The 21,129-nt window shown below is 37.3% G+C and overlaps 1 protein-coding gene across 1 annotated transcript in view; it reads left to right on the top strand.

The window, feature by feature from the left end:
• The window catches only part of LOC122747884 (collagenase 3-like), a 71,802-nt gene that overhangs the window by 12,226 nt on the left and 38,447 nt on the right, over positions 1-21,129 (top strand). Inside the window, 1 exon segment of the mRNA XM_043993679.1 lies at positions 14,549-14,694. Within this exon segment, the coding sequence (XP_043849614.1) occupies positions 14,549-14,694 (146 nt within the window).

Raw genomic sequence — 21,129 nt, 5'->3', positions numbered from 1 at the left:
GTTAAAGCCCCATTCGTACCACCTTAGTTACAGCTTGCCTATCACCTTTCCTCCTGGAATTCCTAATACTGACTCTTCACATCTGAATACCAAGATTGATGTGTGACAATCACTCAACCACCCTGGGTCTCAGTTACTCTATCTGTGAAAGGAAGGGGTTGGACCCCTATATGATCTCAGAGTTGCCTTCCTCCTTTCAATTATAATCTTATGAACTTACATTTTCATGACTTTTGGAGATGGTTAGCTATTTGATTTATTGAAAGAGAGACTTGGAAAATAGGGTTGGATATTGCTAAATAATTCTGATGATTTGTGGGCATTTTAGAATGAATCAACTACCTTCATGACATTGGGGAAATTACTTAGCCTCCCCAGACCTCAGTTTCCTTATCTGGGCCCTAAATTCCTTTTTAGTTTTATCCCTTTCTATTCCCTTTCAAGTTTCCTTCATACATGCCAAGCAAACTGATTTAACTATGATTCTCAGAATGTGCTCATTGCTTTCCCATTTCCATCACCTTCTTTAACTCACAGTTTTTCCTTTCCTTTCCTACAAAATGAGGGACCTGAACTAGCTGGCTTCTGAGGTCTTTTGCATCTCTGGCTCTATGATCCTATGAGGAAATTTTCAATATTTTCTAAAAATTGGAGTTGTTGTAATAATAATAATTATTACAATGTTTATATAGCTGGCATGTTGTGCCATTTCAGCTCTAAGACACTAAAAAGCAAAACCATAAGCAGGAAGGAAGAAACCAGCTGCTTTTTTTCTTGTTGCAATGACAGAATGCACACAACACAAAAAAGCTGGCTGAAAATATTCTTCCGAATAAGCAAGAAATGGAAGTAGAAAATGCTTCTGAAAACATTTCACTGGGATTCTAAGACCTTCCATGATTTTCCCAACCATGGGGGTTTTGAAAGAAATGTCTCATGTGGTCTTTGGTTATAATTGCAAAATGCAACAGCTTATTCTGAAACATAAAGAATGTTCCAGGATATCTTGTAGGTGCAGAGCAGTTTTCCTTTTTGTCATTTTAAATTAAGGACATTGAGACTATCCTAAGATTTTTCTTAGGAAACCAACTACAAAAATCTATCAATCCCCTGTAATGTAGCTTTTGCCCCCAGTACTCTACTGAAACTTGGATGACCTCTTTATTGCCAGATCTCTTCCCCCATTCCTCATTCTCCTTGACCTCGTTTCACCCATACTAGACACCACTTACCACCTCCTTTTCCTGAAACTCTGTCCTCTCTTGGTTTCCATGGAACTTAGTTATTCTGATTCACCTCCTACTCTTTGACCACCTCTTCTTTATTTCCTTCTTGGCTTCTTTCTTTCTTTTTTTTTTTTTAGTGAGGCAATTGGGGTTAAGTGACTTGCCCAGGGTCACACAGCTAGTAAGTGTTAAGTGTCTGAGGCCGGATTTGAACTCAGGTACTCCTGACTCCAAGGGTCGGTGCTCTATCCACTGTACCACCTAGCTGCCCCTCTTGGCTTCTTTCTTGTCCCCTGACTGGTATTCCCCAAGACTCAGTCCTTTGTCTTCTCTCTTCATGCTATATATCTTTTCATAGCTTCAGTTATAGAATTGCTTTTATGCCAATGATTTACAGCTCCATATATATTATCCTGTCTCTTTATCTGAGTCCTTTTCCATCAAACTCATTGAGTTTCTAACTGAATGTTTTCATTGGAATATTTCATCCTCAAACTTAGTTTCCCTCAAACCAAGTTTATCACTTTTCCTGTGGAAACTAGCTCACCTTCCCAACTATTCCTGTCTATGTCAGTAGGCTTAAAAATATGAAGTCATTTTGGGAGTTAGCCTGGTGTAGTAGAAAGAGTACTGGACCTGGATTTAGGAGACACCCGGTTACAAATACTGTCTTCATCACTAACTAGCAATGTGACCCATGGTCACTCTTATAAGGATTGTTGTTCAGTTGTTTCTGACTCTTCATGACCCTGCTAAGGTTTTTCTTGGCAAAGATACTGGAGTGGTTTGCCATTTTCTTCTCCAGATCATTTTACAGTTGAGGAAACTGAGGCAAACAGGGTTAAGTGACTTATCCAGGGTCACACAGTAAAAAGTATCTAGAGGCCATATTTGAACTCAGGAAGATGAGTCTTCCTGACTCTAGGTATGGTACTCTATACACCCCACAACCTAGCTGCCCTCTTATGAGAGTAGAATTGGTTAATGTAAGTAAAGAATCTTGTAGATCTTAAGATTTTATATGTGTATATATATATACATATATACACACACATGTACATACATATATAATTTATATGTATGTATATATATGTGTGTATATATATTACATACACACACACATATTTCAGCCATTATTCTCTTTGACTTATCACCCCTTCACCTTTACTTTTTCCACTAAGTTTTGTCTATTTTTTTCCTTATGAATTGATTCTTGCATTTGTACTGTTCTCTCTATCCCTCTGCCACCACTTGAATCATGACTCTCATTACCTCATGTCTTGGCTATTACAATAAGCTGGTTTCCCTGATATCATTATCTTCCCCATTTAATTCATCTTGCATACTATGAAAGGAGCAAATTTCTTTAAATATTGTCTTCATCATATAACTCCCTTCCTAGAAACTTTCACTGAGTCTTTAGTTCCTACAAATGAAATATGAACTTTTTTTTTTTAGTGAGGCAATTGGGGCTAAGTGACTTGCCCAGGGTCACACAGCTAGTAAATGTTGAGTGTCTGAGGTCGGATTTGAACTCAGGTCCTCCTGACTCCAGGGCTGGTGCTCTATCCACTGCACCACCTAGCTACCCCCAAATATGAACTTTTTGACCTGACTTTCAGCCTTACTTAAAATGGCCTATCCCACCAATCCAAATCATTTTTCATTGTTTCTTAATTTGTAACCTCTGGTCCAATCTGATTAGTCTCCTCACCATCCTACAGACACTACATACCCATTTTCACCAAATTAAAAGCTACTTATATTTTCCTTACAAACTGAGCTCTATGAGAACATAAGGTAACTGAGTCTTATTCTTTGTATCTTTTTGAGCATCTAGCATGGCATATTGCATGTAATAATTATGCAATAAATATTTTTTTAAAAGAACAAAGACTTAGGGGCAACAACAATTAAAACATTATTGAAATATCGAAGTACATAGAACTGTGTGAAGGATACAGGAGAAAATTTGTGTGTGTGTGTGTGTGTATGTGTGTGTGTTTTGCAAGGAATTCCTGGTATGGGAACTCTCATCGCCTACTTAGATCATGACACATCTATAGGTTGGTAGATCAATCCTAGAGAACTGCCTGGGGGAAACTGAGGTTAAGTGACTTTTCCATGGTTACACAGTATATCTCTGTACATATTACCCTAGGCAAGCCATCTCAACTATTCTAGGAAGCTAAATGGAGTTAGACTGGTTAGTATTTAGATCAAAATGTGCTGGGAATTGGATTATGGACATAGATGAAGCCTTGAAATATGACAAATGCATATTCAAGAACTTTTTTTCTTTTTGGCCGGACAATGAGGGTTAAGTGACTTGCCCAGGGTCACACAGCTAATAAGTGTCACCTAGTTGCCCCCTCAAGAACTTTTAAAATAAGTATTTAATTACTAAAAATTTTATATAATTTCTCTTAATTACTTTTTAAAAGGTAATTAAATAGGAAATTGGAGAAATTTGTATGTACAATGTACTCTATTACTGTAAGTAATGTTACTAAGTAGTAACATTTGCTACTAATTGTTTCAAAAACTCAGGTTTTTCTCAAATATACACATAAAGGAACATATGTGTACATATGCATCTGTCATATGTGTCATCTGCAAAATGGGGGGTTGGCTAGATAGCCTCTAAAGTCCTTCCAGGCTGAAAGTCATTTGGATTCTATAAAAGTTAACACAAAACCTGATAGTGAGAAGCTTGGTGAGGTCAGTAGTGAAGGTCTGTTAATCAATAATGGATTCTCCATATGTAAGGTGGATCTCTTAAAGAACAATGTTTTTTTCAGACTTTTGACAAGTGTGGTTAGGTGGGAAGAAGCAATATAAGAAGAAAATAGCTATGTTACTTAACCATCATAGATAATTTCTTTGACCAGTCTGAGTTAATGTCCCATAAGAGGGGCAGCTAGGTGGCGTAGTGGATAGAGCACCAGCCCTGGATTCAGGAGTACCTGAGTTCAAATTCGACCTCAGACACTTAACTCTTACTAGCTATATGACCCTGGGCAATTGCCTTACCAAAAAAAATTAAATTAAAAAAAATATATCCCATAAGAAACACATTATCTTCCTTATTTGCAAAATGGGAATAATAGCACCTACCTCTTAGGTCTCTTATAAGGATAAAATGAGATAATATTGTAAGGTACTTTGCAATAAAGTTCTATATAAATGCTAGCTGTTATCATATCACTTAAAGATATCACTGTTATCTAAAGACCTTTCTGGATGGAAAGATAGTAATTTTTTGGTTGCTGAATTTCATTACATTGAAATGTAAGCCTTGGGGCACTTTAATTGCTGTTGCATGATTAAGTCCCTTTAATTGCTCACTCAATTTATAGGCTACTGAAAGACATACCTTTAGGGATGACACACAAATAGGCATTAAAGGTGGCTCATACTTTCCTGGTGAATGTTTTGTTGACTTATCTGTTTATCATATAATATATATCACCATGGTTTTCAAACTCTCACACACAAGTAGGTCTGTAAAAATCAAAACACATGGGTGAAGACTGCAGCTGATGAGTAACTTTCTCTCACACCTGCCTTTATATTTTATGGGGATGAAATTCTTGGATTTTGGATGAAAAAATGCTTAGGGAAATGATTAGGAAGAAACCCAGGCACTTAGCCATGAGCATCTTGTGATTGTTTTTTTGGGTTGTAGTTGATGCAGTAATGGTTTGATAAAGATAGTTTCCTTGCATACTATACTTGAATAACTTCCTAAGTATGGGGGTTCTTCTTCCTCTGAAGCAAATCATGACCCAATCCACACCTTCTTAGCTTGTGTGAGACTTGTCCATGTTTTCCCATAAATCACTCATGTAGGATCTTCTCTGATTATAAAGTACTGCTGTCTGCTTATACCTACTATTCATCTTCTCATTGTCTTTTAGGTTGTCATTTTAGTCTTTCTGAGATTATGTTCTTCCTATCGATGTGAAGATATACAAATGTTCTGATTCATGCACATTAATTATATCAAGCCCTTGAGTATTAGAAAGACACCAACACAAATCCACAGCAATTTCAAAGAGATTTCAAAAATTTAAAATCTATACTCACCATTCAAATTGTAAAAAAAAGTAGATAAAAATTCAGATTCCCTTACTATGACTTACAGCTGACTTGGAAGGATGTTCGATTCTCTGTTTCTGTCTCTTTGTTTCTCCATCTATCTCTGTCTGTATTTATCTCTCTCCTTTTCTAGATGGAAATATATATATATATATATACATAATATATATATATATGTATCTCTCTATATACATGTAAGTGCATATATACACACACATATAGTCTATATCAATCTATCTATCATCCATTCATCCATCTATCTATCATCTATCAATCTATCTATTATATGTATAGATAGATATATCCCCTGATAAATACTTAAATGGATAAATAAATAGATTTAAATCCTGGGACTTTCTTTGAATTCATTCTAAACATTCTATCTCTTTGCCTCTCATCTGTATTTAAGCCAAGCTAATCAAAGGGAGGAAGGTCTGCCTTAGATGGTCACTTTATTGACCAGATCACTGAGTGTCCCTTTAAAGAAACACTAGTGTTGTTTAAGTAGTCATAGTCCACTTTTACAAGAACAAAATACTAATGAGGGATAATCAATATAGTTAATGATAGGGAGGATAATTTAATAAAAGGCAAATATATGACTAACTGTTGGGATTAGTGATAATTATATAATAAAATTTTCTGAGCTGCCATTATGCTCTTTTCACTTAGGCAAATATGATATTATATAGATGTGATATGTATAAAATATGATATTTTATAAATGTTATATGATATACATATTCACACAAATAAAATTCATGGGATTATTCGAAATGCATCCACTACTTTGTAGATAAATTGTTAGATCATATTATCATAGAATCTTAGATATAGAAAGGTCCACGAGAATCTTTTTTTAAAAATGTTTTTATTGTTACGTTTAGTTTTTTTATGTCACCTTAATTTCTTTCTTTCTTTTTTTTTTTTTTGGTGGGGCAATGAGGGTTAAGTGACTTGCCCAGGGTCACACAGCTAATAAGTGTCAAGTGTCTTGGGCTGGATTTGAGCTCAGGTCCTCCTGAATCCAAGGCTGGTACTTTATCCACTCTACCACCTGGCTGCTCCCCACGAGAATCTTTTAGTCTAACTTTCCTTTCCAATTAAAAAGTGCTTCTATTACATCTTTGACAAATGGTTCCAAGCCTTAGCTTTAATGTATTCAAAGACAGGAGTCCATTCCTTTATGAGGTGATCCATTCCCCACTGGATGCAAAGAAGCATATCAAATATTGGAACTGGTAGGAATCTTACAAATCATTTAGTTCTACACATTCTACAGATTCTGAAGCTAAGTAACTTGGCTAAGGTTAGCTAATATTGAACCTAGGACTTCAGATTTTAAGTTCAATGCTTTTTGTTATTAAGAACTTCAGGAATTAATAATTAAATGACTGCTATAGGAAACACTTTGTTACTATAAGTACTATGTCATTGGTGGGACATTCTTTCTTGAACTGAAATATTGACTTTGACCTTAAAGCATCATATGAGTGCTAGCTATTATTTTTATTACTCTTTTTTTTTTTTTGGCAGAGCAATGGGGGTTAAGTGACTTGCCCAGGGTCACACAGCTAGTAAGTGTCAAGTGTCTGAGGCTGGATTTGAACTCAGGTACTCCTGAATCTAGAGCCGGTGCTTTATCTACTACACCACCTAGCTGCCCCCTATTACTCTTCTTTGGGACTTTAGAGATCATCTATTGTGGGCAACATACTAATGTTACAGAAAAGTAAACTGAGATCCAGAGAGGTAAAATAATTTGCCCAAAGACAGATAGTAAGGTTTCTGACTCAAAATCCAGTGTTCTTTCTACTAATTTTCAGATTGTTATTTGCTTTTTATGAAATGTTTTGGTTGATGATGGTACTGGACTATAACAACATTGAAACGAAAATGCATGTATATTTGGATTACAAGGATAAAAATGTCAATCAAGAATCCTTAGCTTGCCAGTGAGAGAAATAATTATTGATAACCAATGATTTGGGAAGATCCAGAGTTTCCCCCTTTTATTAAAGTCCTAATTTTAAAAGTTCAGTCTCTTGTAGGACATTGATGATAACTAATTGGACTAATTTACTTGTTCAGATCCCACTTAGGTGAGGTAGTTATTGTGTTTGGGTGGTGATACATTTTTTTCAATAGATTGCCCAAGGCTGGGGTTAATTTAAGAAATACATGACATCATAAAATTTCAGGTTCAGTCCCTCAATGTAAATATTCACTCTTTCATTAATTGTTAACCAATCAGAGTTGATTGCCATTCTGGGGAACATGCCTCTTCCAAAAAGACATATAAGTTGTGAAAACCCCTCCTCCCTTCCCCCATGATTATCTTTGATTTAAGAAAGACATGGCCAAATAACCATCCTTTTATTAAAATGCTGGAGTTACTAATAAAATGATTAAATTACCCAGAGTTTATGTCTCCTGAACCTTTTAAAGGATCACACTGGTACAAATGCCAAATTATCTATTTTTTAAAATTAAAAAATTCTTATTAGGAAAATCTGGTGATAAACTAGGTCAAACCCACTCCTAGTTCTCTGAATGAGATTACCCAAGAGACTTATCTAAACTAAATCTTCCGTTCAAGACTTTAGTGATGTAATATATTCAATCTAGGCACAAAGAAGAAAGCACTAACAATTATATTCAATAACAAATGGTTTTGTTTACTTTTTCTTTTCCTATAGCCTATAACTAAATAGCAAAAGGCCTCCCTTCCCCCTTCCCATTCCATTTCCCCTTCCAGGCCTCCTTTTGTGTATTATGTTTCCGCATTAGAATGTAAGCTCCTTGAGGTCAGGGACTATCAATATTTTTTCCCTTATATTTGCATTCGCGGAGCTTAGTACAGTGCCTGGCACACAGTAAATTGTGTGTGTGTGTGTGTGTGTGTGTGTGGCAAGTGGGGTTAAGTGACTTGCCCAGGGTCACACAGCTAGTAAGTGTCAAGTGTCTGAGGCCGTATTTGAACTCAGGAACTCCTGAATCCAGGGCCGGTGCTTTATCCACTGCGCCACCTAGCCGCCTTACTGTAAATTTTTAATAAATGCTTCTTGGATTTTCTTATCCATATATATAATTAAAAATTAATTTTAGTGGAGAGGCACTCAAAGCTGGGGAGGAGGGATCAAGAAAGGTCTTATGTAGGAGGCAGCATTAGAGCTGATTTTTAATGTAAATTTCTATTTTTTAAATAGTGTTTTTGAGAGGTGGAGGTGAGGAAAGAATATGTTCTAGACATAGAGGACAGCTTTGCAAAGGCATGGACATGGTATGTGGAATGCTATATTAAGAAAAAGCAGAAATTTAGTTTGATTGGATTGTAGTGTTTATAAAGGGAAATAAGAAGGAATAAGTCTAGAAAGATAGTTTGGTGTTGGATCATGGAGGACTTTACATTAGAAACAGAAGAGTTTGTATTTGATCCTAGGGATGATAGGGAGCCATTAGTGTTTATTGGGCAAGGAAGTGACATGAGTATTCCAAAACACTTGGTGAAATGCCTTATTTGAAATGAAGATTTATTATATTCACAAGATATTTTGTAGAGAGGCAGTTGGGAGCACTGTCTCCTCTTAAATGTTCTTCTTCTCTAGGTTTTCATGACATTGCTCTCTTCTGATTCTCCTCCTATTCAACTGATCCTTCTCAATCTTCATTGCTCATTCTTTATCCATGTCATGCCCATTAACCATGAGTTTTCCACAAAACTCTTATCTGGACTCTATTTTCTTTTTACTCTATACCACCTTGCTTGGAGATCTCATCAGCTCCATGGGGTTCAGTTATCTTCTCTATGAAGATGATTCCCAAGTCTATATATCCAACAGTGTATTAGTGTTTCCTTTTTATATCCCTGCAAAATTCACTACTACCATTTATGTCAATCTCTCAATTTGCAGTGTCAGATGAAGTCTCAGGTTTTAAAAGTTTGTGTTTCCTTTATTATTAGTGATTTATACTAATCTTCCTTATGGTGGATAATAGTTTTCAATTCTCCTTAGGGAAACTATTTGTTCATATCATTTGCCTTTTATCAATTGGGGAAATAGCTTTCTCTTTCAATTAAATCTTTTCTTATTTTCTTTCTTTCTTTCTTTTTTTGGTGGGGCAATGGGGGTTAAGTGACTTGCCCAGGGTCACACAGCTAGTAAGTGTCAAGTGCCTGAGGCCAGATTTGAACTCATGAACTCCTGAATCCAGGGCCGGTGCTTTATCCACTGCGCCACCTGGCTGCCCCTTCTTATTTTCTTTAAAAAATAAAATATACATTTTTATTGTCATATTAGTAGTTCCATTCCACCAAATCTGTGATATCTACAAAATTATATTCAACTGTTAAAGTTTCAAGTTTATTTTCTTAATTTCCCATTACTATGAATTAGCATATGGACTTCAAAAGTCATAAATATTTTATCTGATCTTTCTTACTCTATTCTCTGAAGTATTAGTATTTGCCTCCTTTACTCTGATTCTTCTTTTTATGTCATAGCTGTTGTTCTTTGCAGTATCTAGTTTTCATAGTTTTATGTGAGTTTTTCTCTTTTAAAGTAACAACTTTCAATGGCTAAAAGAGATGACTATACTATCTCTTTTCCCATCCAGGTCTCCAAAGTCACCAATAATAAAACCCAAGTTTTATATTATATCATAAGTCCCTCATGAGTCAGCAGAAATGAGTAGACATTGATGGGTTGGACAAGCATTGGCAGGAGCTCCATCACATCTTAGATATATCCTACAAAAAGACAACACACCTTCTAATTAGTCATGTCATGTCTACATGTGGCTGCTTTCATACCTCTGAGCAAAGAGTCACCAACCACCATGAGGTAGCTCTTCCTTCTTGGGGTGGAAACAGGATTTTTATCACTTGCTAGTGCTTATGTATCTTTATGGAATCCATAGAATCTTAGAAGTAGAAAGGACATTAGAAGCCATCTAGTTCAACTCATTCCTTCCCTCTCTACAAAATCCCTAACAAGAAGTCACTAGACTCATTTTCTCCTGGAGATGAAAAGATTTCTTCCTGAGGCAGCTTATTGCACTTATGGATAATGCTAATTATTAGGAATTTTTTCTTCTATAAAGTAATAATCTACCTTGGTACTTCTAATGATTGGTCCTAGTTCTGCTTTCTGAGGCCAAGCAAAATTAATACATTCCCTCTTCTAAATATGAAAATCCTTCAAATATTTATGGGTAGCCACATTTTCTCTTCTTCTCAGCTCCTTCAACCCATTCTCACAGGGCATTCTGCTGGTGGTTCTCCTTTCTAGCTCATCAGTGTTATTCCTAAAATGAAACACTGAGTACTAAATATGATACAATCTATATCTATATCTAGCTATCTATAGATACATAGAAGTATATGTATACACACATATGCATGTACCTATATGTATGTCCAAACCAAATCACACACATATACACACATGTATATATGTGTGTTTACATATATATGCATGTAATAATACATATATATGTATGTATATGTGTATATATATATATATATATATACACACACACACGCACATACATACAGATGGACAGACTAGATTGACACAACCTTTCTATGAATGATGGTAGTATTGATTTGATTATAGTTCCAGAACTAAAATGGGGCCTGGGGGTGGGAAATTCATACTTGGAAAAGCAACTGGCAGGATGATGTTCAGGTAGTAAAGCCTGACTGACACCTGCCTGCAATAGTTGGCCTCAGGATGGCTTCACTAATCTGACCAGTAAGGCACTAAACCAGGAGTTCCAAAGATGAAAGAATTAAAACATACATTTAATACCTCAGGGCATTGTTTCTAGACCAGGCATCAAGGCAGTTGACAAGACGTTGATCATAAAGTAGGGAAATAAAATTCCTGGTAACTCAAAGTTCTTTTCTCCCTTATGAAATACCCCTTAGGCATAGGTGTCTCCTGGGATCTATGTGTTAATTACTTTGTAAAGTCCATAGCTGGCACTTATCTCTACCACTAGGGATCACACTTTCTGAAGCTGGCTTTCCTTGGTTTTCTATTGCTTTTGGCTTGAAGTGTTTTCTTCTACTGGTCCATTCATTCTGATCCTACAAAGATAAGCTGTCTTCTTCTTTTTTTTTTTTTTTGCAGGGCAATGGGGGTTAAGTGACTTGCCCAGGGTCACACAGCTAGTAAGTGTCAAGTGTCTGAGGCCGGATTTGAACTCAGGTACTCCTGAATCCAGGGCCGGTGCTTTATCCACTGCGCCACCTAGCCGCCCCCGATAAGCTGTCTTCTACTGACTCATACAGTTTCTCTTATGACCTGGTCAGTTGGGTGGTAGGTGGAAAGGAAAAAAAATACACCTCTCTCCTTTTTCATCAACAGTGATTCCTTCTCAGATGCTTGCCTTCAACTCTAGAACTGGAATCCTCTGAACTGGAACTTTTCTACTATTATGCTGGTTAATTAATTGTTAAAGTTGGTAGATAAGTTTCTTGCTCCCTAATGACTACCTGAGAAAGAGATTTTCTGACAAGACAGCAAAAAGGTCATACTAATGCTGCTGCAGATGATGATGATGATGCATTTATATAGTGCTTACCATGTTCTAGGCACTGTGCTAAGCACTTTACAAATATTATCTTGAAGATGGTGGAGAGAAGACAGGAAGTTGCCTGAGCCCTCCCAAATTTCCCTTGGAAACAATATTAAATTAAGACTCTAAACTGATTCTGGAGCTACAGAACCTACAAAAAGACAGAGTGAAACAATCTTCCCGCTTAAGATAACCTAGAAGGACTTCAGGAAAGGTCTGTCTCACTTGGGTAAAAGGGGATCACAGCTCAGCATAGAGGGTGTCTGGGCAAGCCAACAGAAGGTCCTTAGTCACAGCATAGATCAGCTTCTGAGGACCCTCAATCCTAGCTCAGCAAGCTAGTGGCATAAAAGGCCAGTTGTGAGGCTCCCACCTTTAATGCAGAAGGCAATCTTCCAGCTGAGGCATCCACTACACAACAGGTGCAACTAGGTTGGGCCACCCCAATCCATTGAGAAAGCTGCAAGCTACTGAGACCTCAGAGCAGAAAGCCAGGGATCAAGTCCCTGCCCCCCAGCAAAAGAAGCTTGGGACCATGTACACTGCACCCTTCAAGCAAAGGTAAACTTTAAAAGGCATGAAATAGGCTAAAGTATGAATAAGAAACAGAAAAGAACCTTCACCATAGAAAACTACTATGGTGACAGGGAAGATCAAAACACAAACTCAGAAGAGGACAACAATGTCAAAATGCCTACATTAGAAGCCTCATAGGGGAAGGGAAATTGTTTTCCAGACCAAAAAGCCCTCTTGAAAGAGCTCAAAAAGGATTTTATAAATCAAATAAGAGAGGTAGAGGAAAAATTTGGAAAAGAAATGAGAGTTATGTAAGAGAGAAAGAGTCGATAGCGTGGAAAAAGAAAATAACTCCTTAAAAACACAACTAGACAAATGGAAAAGGAGGTGCAAAAGCTGACTGGGGAAAAGAATTCCTTAAGAATCAGATTGGGGGGGCAGCTAGATGGCGCAGTGGATAGAGCACCGGCCCTGGAGTCAGGAATATCTGAGTTCAAATCCGGCCTCAGACACTTAACACTTACTAGCTGTGTGACCCTGGGCAAGTCACTTAACCCCAATTGCATCACTAAAAAAAAAAAAGAATCAGATTGGGCAGATGGAAGCTAATAACTCAATGAGACATCGGGAAGCAGTAAAGCTGAACCAAAAGAATGTAAAAGTAGAAGAAAACAAATATTATCTTATTTGATCCTCACAGCACCCTGAGAATTTGGTGCTAATATTTATCTCCTTTTTGCAGTTGAACTAGACAATAAGGTAATGGATAAGCCTAGAAAGGTGAGTTGGAGTTAGGTTGTGAAGGACTAAAATGCTAAATAGAATTTTTATTTGATCATAGAGGTAAAAGGGAGTTACTGGAATTTCTTGAGCAGGAGAATCATTTGGTAAAGCTTGTGTTTAGGCCTCTAATTTTGGTTATTTGGAGTTTGAATTGGAGATGGGAGAGATGATGCAGGGAGACCAATTAGGAGGCTACTGAAGTAGTCCAGGGGAGAGGAGATGAGGGCCTGAATTAGGGTGGTGGCAATATAAGTGGGAAGGAGATGGATTATGGAGGTGGAATAGATAAGATTTGACACCTATTGGATATGTGGAGTGAAGGAGAGGGAGGAATCAGTAATAACTCAGACAAAAAAGTTCTTCCTTGAAGATGGGCTGAATTATTTCTTTTAAATCAAAAGAATTTTAGATGAACAAGGCAGTGAAGCATGCTGGATCTTCTAGTTATATGCAGATACAGTAGGAGGAGGAGCTACTTTATGCAACTAGTTTGATCATTTTGTTACCATTCAGAATTGTTTTCTTTATTTAAAGAAGGTGGCATGGAGACCAGTGTCTAGAATAATTAATTAGTAGACTTGTAAGAAAATTAGAGAAAGTTTCAGAAGAAAAGGAAAGGGCATGAAAAGGTGTTGCCTGTCTTTCTATTCTTACATGTCTGGGCTGGATTGAGCTTCCCTTTAGCCAACTGTACGTATGGCAGTCTCCAGCATCAGGCTTATCCTATGACCTGGGTGCAACTGAGTACCTCTAAGGGAGACCCTGAGCTCCTGTTCCTTGAGAAAAGTTAGTCAATTAAACTTTTTTTCTTATTACAGATTGGGATAATTTTCTACAAATGTAGTAAGCCTTTAAGAGTCTTTAGTAGTAAGAAGTAAGGGTCTTTAAGTCAGATCCTTTGCTTGAAGAAAACTTTCCTTTATGTTCCAACTATTTTTCCTTACCTTGAACAAAGCACCCATAGCAGATGGGCACATACCTCATCAGTACCCTCTGCCCCTGGGACCTTTATGAACAGAGGGTGGAACAGAGAGCTCTTCCCAATGCTTTCATTTAAAGAGGGTGCCCAGACCAGCCATTTCTTCATTTCCCACCAAGCTGCACTCTTGACCTTATTCATCATACCCCAACCTCAGATACCTTTCCTCATCCCTTCCCTTTGTTTTTCAACTTCCTTTCATGCATTGTTTTACCCCATTAGATTTTAAGCTCCTTTGAGGGCAAGAATTGTCTTCCCTTTTCTTATTTGTATCCCCAGATCTGCTAAGAGCTTAGTACATAGTAGGTGCCTAATAAATATTTATTGACTAACTGACATGCCTCCTTCTTTTTGTTAGAGATACAGACTCTTAAGCCATATCCCCAGAGAGAAAATTTGATAATCTCCGATATGATCATTTTCATGTTTTACTTAAAAGTCATTATTCACTTTAACTCCAGCTCTCTAGACAACAACATCTTCCTGAACACCCTTGCAGACAAAGTATTTCCTCTTCACTGTTCAATCACATTTGAGTTCTTCATCAACTCTCAATATACTTATGATCATTTGGACATATAGGTGAATTCTAATCATTTTGTTTACTTATTTGGCTCTGGATTTGTTCTCTCATCAGAGTAGAGAGCTTCTTGGAAATCCATATCATCAAAGCAGACCCACAAATATTCTGTAACTTAATGTCTTAGGGAGGTGGCTGCAGCCTGGAGACCTATGTCTAGAATAATAAATGAGTAGACAGAGGTTGCCTGGTGACTTGACTATGTTTACATAGCTAGTATGTGTCAAGTGCAGGCCTAGAACTCAAAACTTTCTGACCCCAAGACTGGCTCTCTTTCAACCCAACCATGATGCCTTTGGATTGGTTTTAACTAAATTTTCTGTAATTTTGATCAGAGTGGTCTGGGAGAACTGGAAGTAAGAACCTCAATAATTTCCTGTTCCTTTATTTATATTAATTACTCATCTGTGCAGTGCAACAGGTGCTATTACTGCATAAGAAGATTTAGATTTATCCTCTATGGGCAGAACACAACCACAAGTCCAAAATGTGAGTTTTGTTCCAAATTTTTCATGCCAGAATTAAACACCACAAGTCAGAATTTCCCGAATCCATTTATATGAATTATAAAATAGGGAAACAGAATGTAGGTAAAGATAGTGATATAGCAACCAAGGAATGTGAGATTCTTATGATAAAAGTGCTCCTGCAGTTTATATCAAAATTGGTCTCTTTATTTAAGTGGCTTTTTTTGTGAGGCAATTGGGGTTAAGTGACTTGCCCAGGGTCACACAGCTAGTAAGTGTTAAGTGTCTGAGGCTGGATTTGAACTCAGGTACTCCTGAATCCAGGGCTGGTGCTCTATCCACTACACCACCTAGCTGCCCCTATTTAAATGGCTTTTAAATGGATACTATCTCTATTGCCCTGAAATGATTCTGAAACAAGGTGTGTACCAACACATTCTTTGGGTAATACTCATTTCTTTCCTGCTGACCATTCCCCAATCCTGAGGTATAATAAAGGTGAAGCAAAGTTTAAGGCCTTGTGGCACATTTGCAAAACTAGGTTGGATCATTTTACCTTCTGGGAATAAATTCAGGAATTGCCATCACTGAAAAAAAAAAAAAGAAATGAAATCCCCAAACACAGGCCTCAGCTATTTCCTCTTACATCTGTGCACAAACCACACTCAATGTTTGCATTAAAAACCATAAGCACTTTCTGAGGAAGTGGCCCTTTTTCATTCCCCAAGATTTATTTGGTTCAAATGATCACCATAGTGGCTTTCCATAATAATCCTTTATTCCAGTACTCTCTTCTCGAAAGACTAGCTTAGATACAAGGCACCTTATGAACCCCACAAAGGTTTGCACTGTCCAGAGCAAAGATTAATTCAATAGGATGTTTTCTTTGTATGAGACCATCCTTTTTGGAGGTTGAGGTGGGGGTGGAGTAGTGCTGCTGAAGTGACTAGTTTCCAGTCCTTAAATACAGCTTTCACCTTCTAAGCACAGAAGTCAACTTCAAGGTCTTCCCCTAATTGTGAAGCTCCTACCTTCTTACTGAATTAATCTAATTTCATGCCATACCTTTGATTGTATTTTACAGCAAAGCCAAAAAAAATCTGCTTGTTATCCCTAGCATAGGAGTCAATTTAATTAATTCAATTAGACAGGGTGGCAGAGTGGATAAAGATCTGGCCTTGGTGTCAGGGTTGAGCTAGTTCCAAGTGCTGTCTCTGACCCATGTTGGCTGTGTGACTCTTTATAATTCACTTAATGTCACTATATCCCAGGAAGCTCTTGTTAGATTAAAAATTACACTGATACACAGAATTTCCTTACAGGGGCTCTCTCTACACTGATGAAATCACAGCATTTATTAAACACCTAATATGTGCAAGGCACACCCTAGACAGTGGAGTCACAAAGACAAAACCTAAACAATTCCTGCCCCCAAAGAGCTTGATATATATATATTTTTTTAGTGAGGCAATTGGGGTTAAGTGACTTGCCCAGGGTCACACAGCCAGTAAGTGTGTGTTAAGTGTCTGAGGCTGGATTTGAACCCAGGTACTCCTGACTCCAGGGCTGGTGCTCTATCCACTGCACCACCTAGCTGCCCCAAGCTTAATATTCTAATGTGGAGATTACATGAAGATTACAGAAATAAGCAAATATAAAATAATTACTGGGTAGTTGAGGGAAAGTCTTATGTGGAAAATGTCACCAGCGCTGTTGTAGTGATGAGGAAATACAATCAAAGAGAAGGGAATGAAGCAGTGCAGAACTACACTCTCATCTGAATTGAACAAAGGAGGGAAGAATGCATATACACACAGAATAGGGTACACAAATACATTTCCCTCAACAGGGAAATAAGAGGGAAAGGGGAGAAATGTGAAGGGGAAACTAGAGGAAGGGTAGGTTAAGGGAGGGGTTATTTCTAAGCAAAATTCTATGCAAGGAATACAAAATAATTATAGCACTTTTTGAAGTGACAAGGAATGGGAATCTGAAAGGGTACCCATCAATTGGAGGATGGCTGAACAAGTTATGTTATATAAATGTGATAGAATATTATTGTATTATAAGGGATGGTTTCAGAGAAACCTGGGAAGACTTATATGAACTGATGCAAGACTGAAGTGAACAGAACCATGAGAACAATTTATATGACAGCAATATAGTAAAGACAAACAACTTAGAAATTCTGATCAGCATAATGACCAAGCATGATTCCAGATGATTAATGATGAAACATATTACCCACCTTTGGATAGAGAAGTGAAACATTTAGATACAATACATATAAATGCATCTAAATATTGTAATATATATTATCTAAATATACGTATACACAGCTATCCGTATATATACATATACATGTGCATATATATTATACACACACTTGTGTGTGTGTGTGTGTACATGGTCAATGCCAAAATTAGTTTCGCTGGACTACACATGTTTATGGGGACAGCTAGGTGGTGCAGTAGAGTACCAGACCTGGAGTCAGGGATACCTGAGTTAAAATTTGGCCTCAGATAGTTACTAGTCATGTGACCCTGGCCAAGTCACAACTCTTTTTCTCAGTTTCCTCATCTGTAAAATGAGCTAGAGAAGGAAATGGCAAACCACTCTAGTAGCTTTACCAAGAAAACCCACATGGGAACATGAAAAGTTAGACATGACCAAAATGAACAACAACAACAAACAACATGTTTGTAATAGGAGTTTTGTTTTTTGTTGATTCTCAACTTGGTGGGGAGGGAGAAAAGTCAGATTTTTGTTGATTGAAAAAACATACTTTTTAAATTAAGAAAAATATTTTGTTGGTGCTTTTTTTTCACAAGTCATTTCCCTTTGTATATACTCTTTTCCTTCTGCATGCTCACCACCAGCTCTGCATTAACCCCTACCTTGTTAAAGTCCTTTATAACCTGACCCCTTCTGACCTTTCTAGTATTCTTACACTTTACTCACCTCCACACATTCTATGATCTAGTGCCACTGGCCAGCTTGCCATTTTCCACACAAGACACTCCAACTATGGACAGTTTCACTTGTTGCCCCAGAGGCCTAGAATATTCTTCCTCATAATTTCTGCCTCTAGGCTTCCTGGCCTTCCTTCAAGTCTCAGCTAAACTCCCACTTTTTGTAAGAAGCCCTTTTGGAGTCTTTCTGGATGCTAGTGCCATCTTTCTGAGATAAGCTTCCAATTTATCCAGTATATATAGTGTTGGTACACAGTTGTTTGCATGTCATCTGCCCCATTAGAATGTAAGCTCTTTGAGGGCAGGGCCTGTTTTTGTCTTCCTTTGTATCCCTGGTGCTTAGCATCATTTTTGGCACATGCAAAACACTTAATAAATGCAAATTGACAAACTGTAACAAATAAAAAGAAATAAACAACAATCGCTGATAAAATAATCATGTCCCACCTCTCCATGAAGAGGAAGAAAGGTATTTCATCATCTGATCTCCAGGACCAAGCCTGATCATTAAAATTCATTTAAATTCTTTGCATTATAGTATTATTTTCAGTCACATTATTGTGGTCATGTGCATTATTTTCTTGATTCTGCTTACTTTACTGTTCATTGGGTTACACTAAGCTGTCCTTTTTATTCATCATTTTTATTTGTCATTTACCATAATATTCATATTCTCTTATAGACCTTTACTACAATTATTTCTTCAGCCACCCTGCCTATAAATGGCTGCTTCCCAAAAAATTGTAGTAAAAATTTCAGTACATAGCCCTGAAGCAATAAATTTCAGTTACGAACCTAGGCTATGGTCATGTCAACAACCATTTATATATATATATATATTGTGTGTGTGAGGCATTTGGGGTTAAGTGACTTGCCCAGGGTCACACAGCTAAGTAAGTGTCAAGTGTCTGAGGCCAGATTTGAACTCAAGTCCTCCTGAATCCAGAGTGGGTGCTCTATCCACTGTGCCATCTAGCTGCCCCAACAATCATTTAATAAGCCCTTACTAAGTTTTAGGCACTGTATGAAGCACTGGAAAGACAAAAACTGCCTAACCTAAAGGAACTTACATTCTAATGGAGGAGATAATGTGTAAATAAGTAGGTAGATACAAGATGTGTGTATATGCACACACATACGAACACACACACATATACATATATGTATGTATATATATATATATATACCCATAAATATATATGTATGTATATATATAAATACTGTGAACTCTATGAGAACACTGGCTGTTGTTGCCTTTCTTTGTGTCAGGAGGTGAAGGCAAATAAGCATTGATTTAGAGCTTATTATGTGCCAGACATGACAATTTTTATAAATATTCTCTCATTTGATCCTTACAGCAGCAATGCAAGGTAGGTACTATTATAATTTTCATTTTACAGCTGAGGAAACTGAGGCAAAAAGGTTAACTGACTTATCCAGTGTCACACAGCTAGTATTTGAGGCAGATTTGAACTCAAGACTTCTTGGCTCTGGGCCCAGGACTCTATCCATTATGCCACCTACTTACCTGCACCTACTGTGTACCAGGTAATGTGTTAAGCACTTTTTAAAAATAAATATTATCTCATGTAATTCTTGAGAGGTGATTAGGGCTTGAACTAGGTTTGTAGCTGGGTGAATGGAGAGATTCTGTGAAGGTGAAAATGATAAAAATTGGCAATGGGATGGATATGTGGAGTGAGAGTAAGGTGTTAAGGATGAAACCAAGATTGCAAGCTTTAATGACTGGGTAGAAAGCTGATAAATGCTTATTGACTAACTGATGGGTACCCTTGAAAGTAACAAGAAATTGGGATGAGAGGAGGATTGGTTATGGGGAATAGATTAGTAGTAAGTTCTATTTTGAATATATTGGTTTTGTGATATATATGGGGCATCTAATTTGAGATGTCCAAAAGACTGGTGCAGCTAGGTGGTGCAGTGGATAAAGCACTGGCCCTAGATTCAGGAGGACCTGAGTTCAAATCCAGCCTTAGACACTTGACACTTACTAGCTGTGTGACCCTGGGCAAGTCACTTAACCCTCAATGCTCCTCAAAAAAAAAAAAAAGATGTACAAAAAACAATTTATTATATGGAACTAGAGCTCAGAAAAGAGATTAGGGCTTTCAATCAGTCAATAAACATTATTAAGTTCCTTCTGTTTGCTGGCCACTGTGCTAAGCACTGGGGATCCAATGAAAAGCAAAAGACAGTTCAGGCTCTCAAGGAGATCACAGTCTAGTGGAGGGGGGCAACTATGTATAAACAGGACACACACACACAGATATATCCATATATGTGTGTATATCAACATTATATATTTACATAATATATGACAAATTTGAAATAATCGATAGAGGGAAGGCACAAGTATTAAGTGGAATCAAAAAAGCCTAGTAGAAGGTGAGATTTTAGTTGGGACTTGAAGGAAGCCAGGAGGCAAGAATATTCAAGATAGAGTATTCCAGGCATGGGTAACAAGAAGGAAGGAAGGAAGGAAGGAAAAAAAGCATGTATTAAATGCCGACTATATACTGTGTGCCAGGCACTGCGCTAAGTGCTTTGCAAATATCTCATTTGATCCTCACAACAATCCTGGGAGGTAAATGGCTTTTATCCTTACTTTACAGCTGAAGAAACTGAAACAGTGATTAAGTGACTAGTCCAGGGTCACACAGCTAGTAAGTCTCTGAGATTAGATTTGAAATCAGATCTTCCTGACTCCAGGTCTAAGAACTCTATAGTTACCTAACTGCCTCTAGGCAACCAGTGAAAACCCTTTTACAGTCGGTGAAAAATAGCCCAGTGTTGAGATGAAGCATCTTTTTGAGAGGAACAGCATTAGATCTGGAAATCAGCTGCATAGTTATCATAATTGAAATCATGGGAATTTATGAGATCACTAGAGGGAGAAAAG

This window comes from Dromiciops gliroides, chromosome 3, assembly GCF_019393635.1.
Source record: "Dromiciops gliroides isolate mDroGli1 chromosome 3, mDroGli1.pri, whole genome shotgun sequence".
Lineage (NCBI taxonomy): Eukaryota > Metazoa > Chordata > Mammalia > Microbiotheria > Microbiotheriidae > Dromiciops > Dromiciops gliroides.
This window is presented reverse-complemented; position numbering and strand designations above follow the sequence as displayed.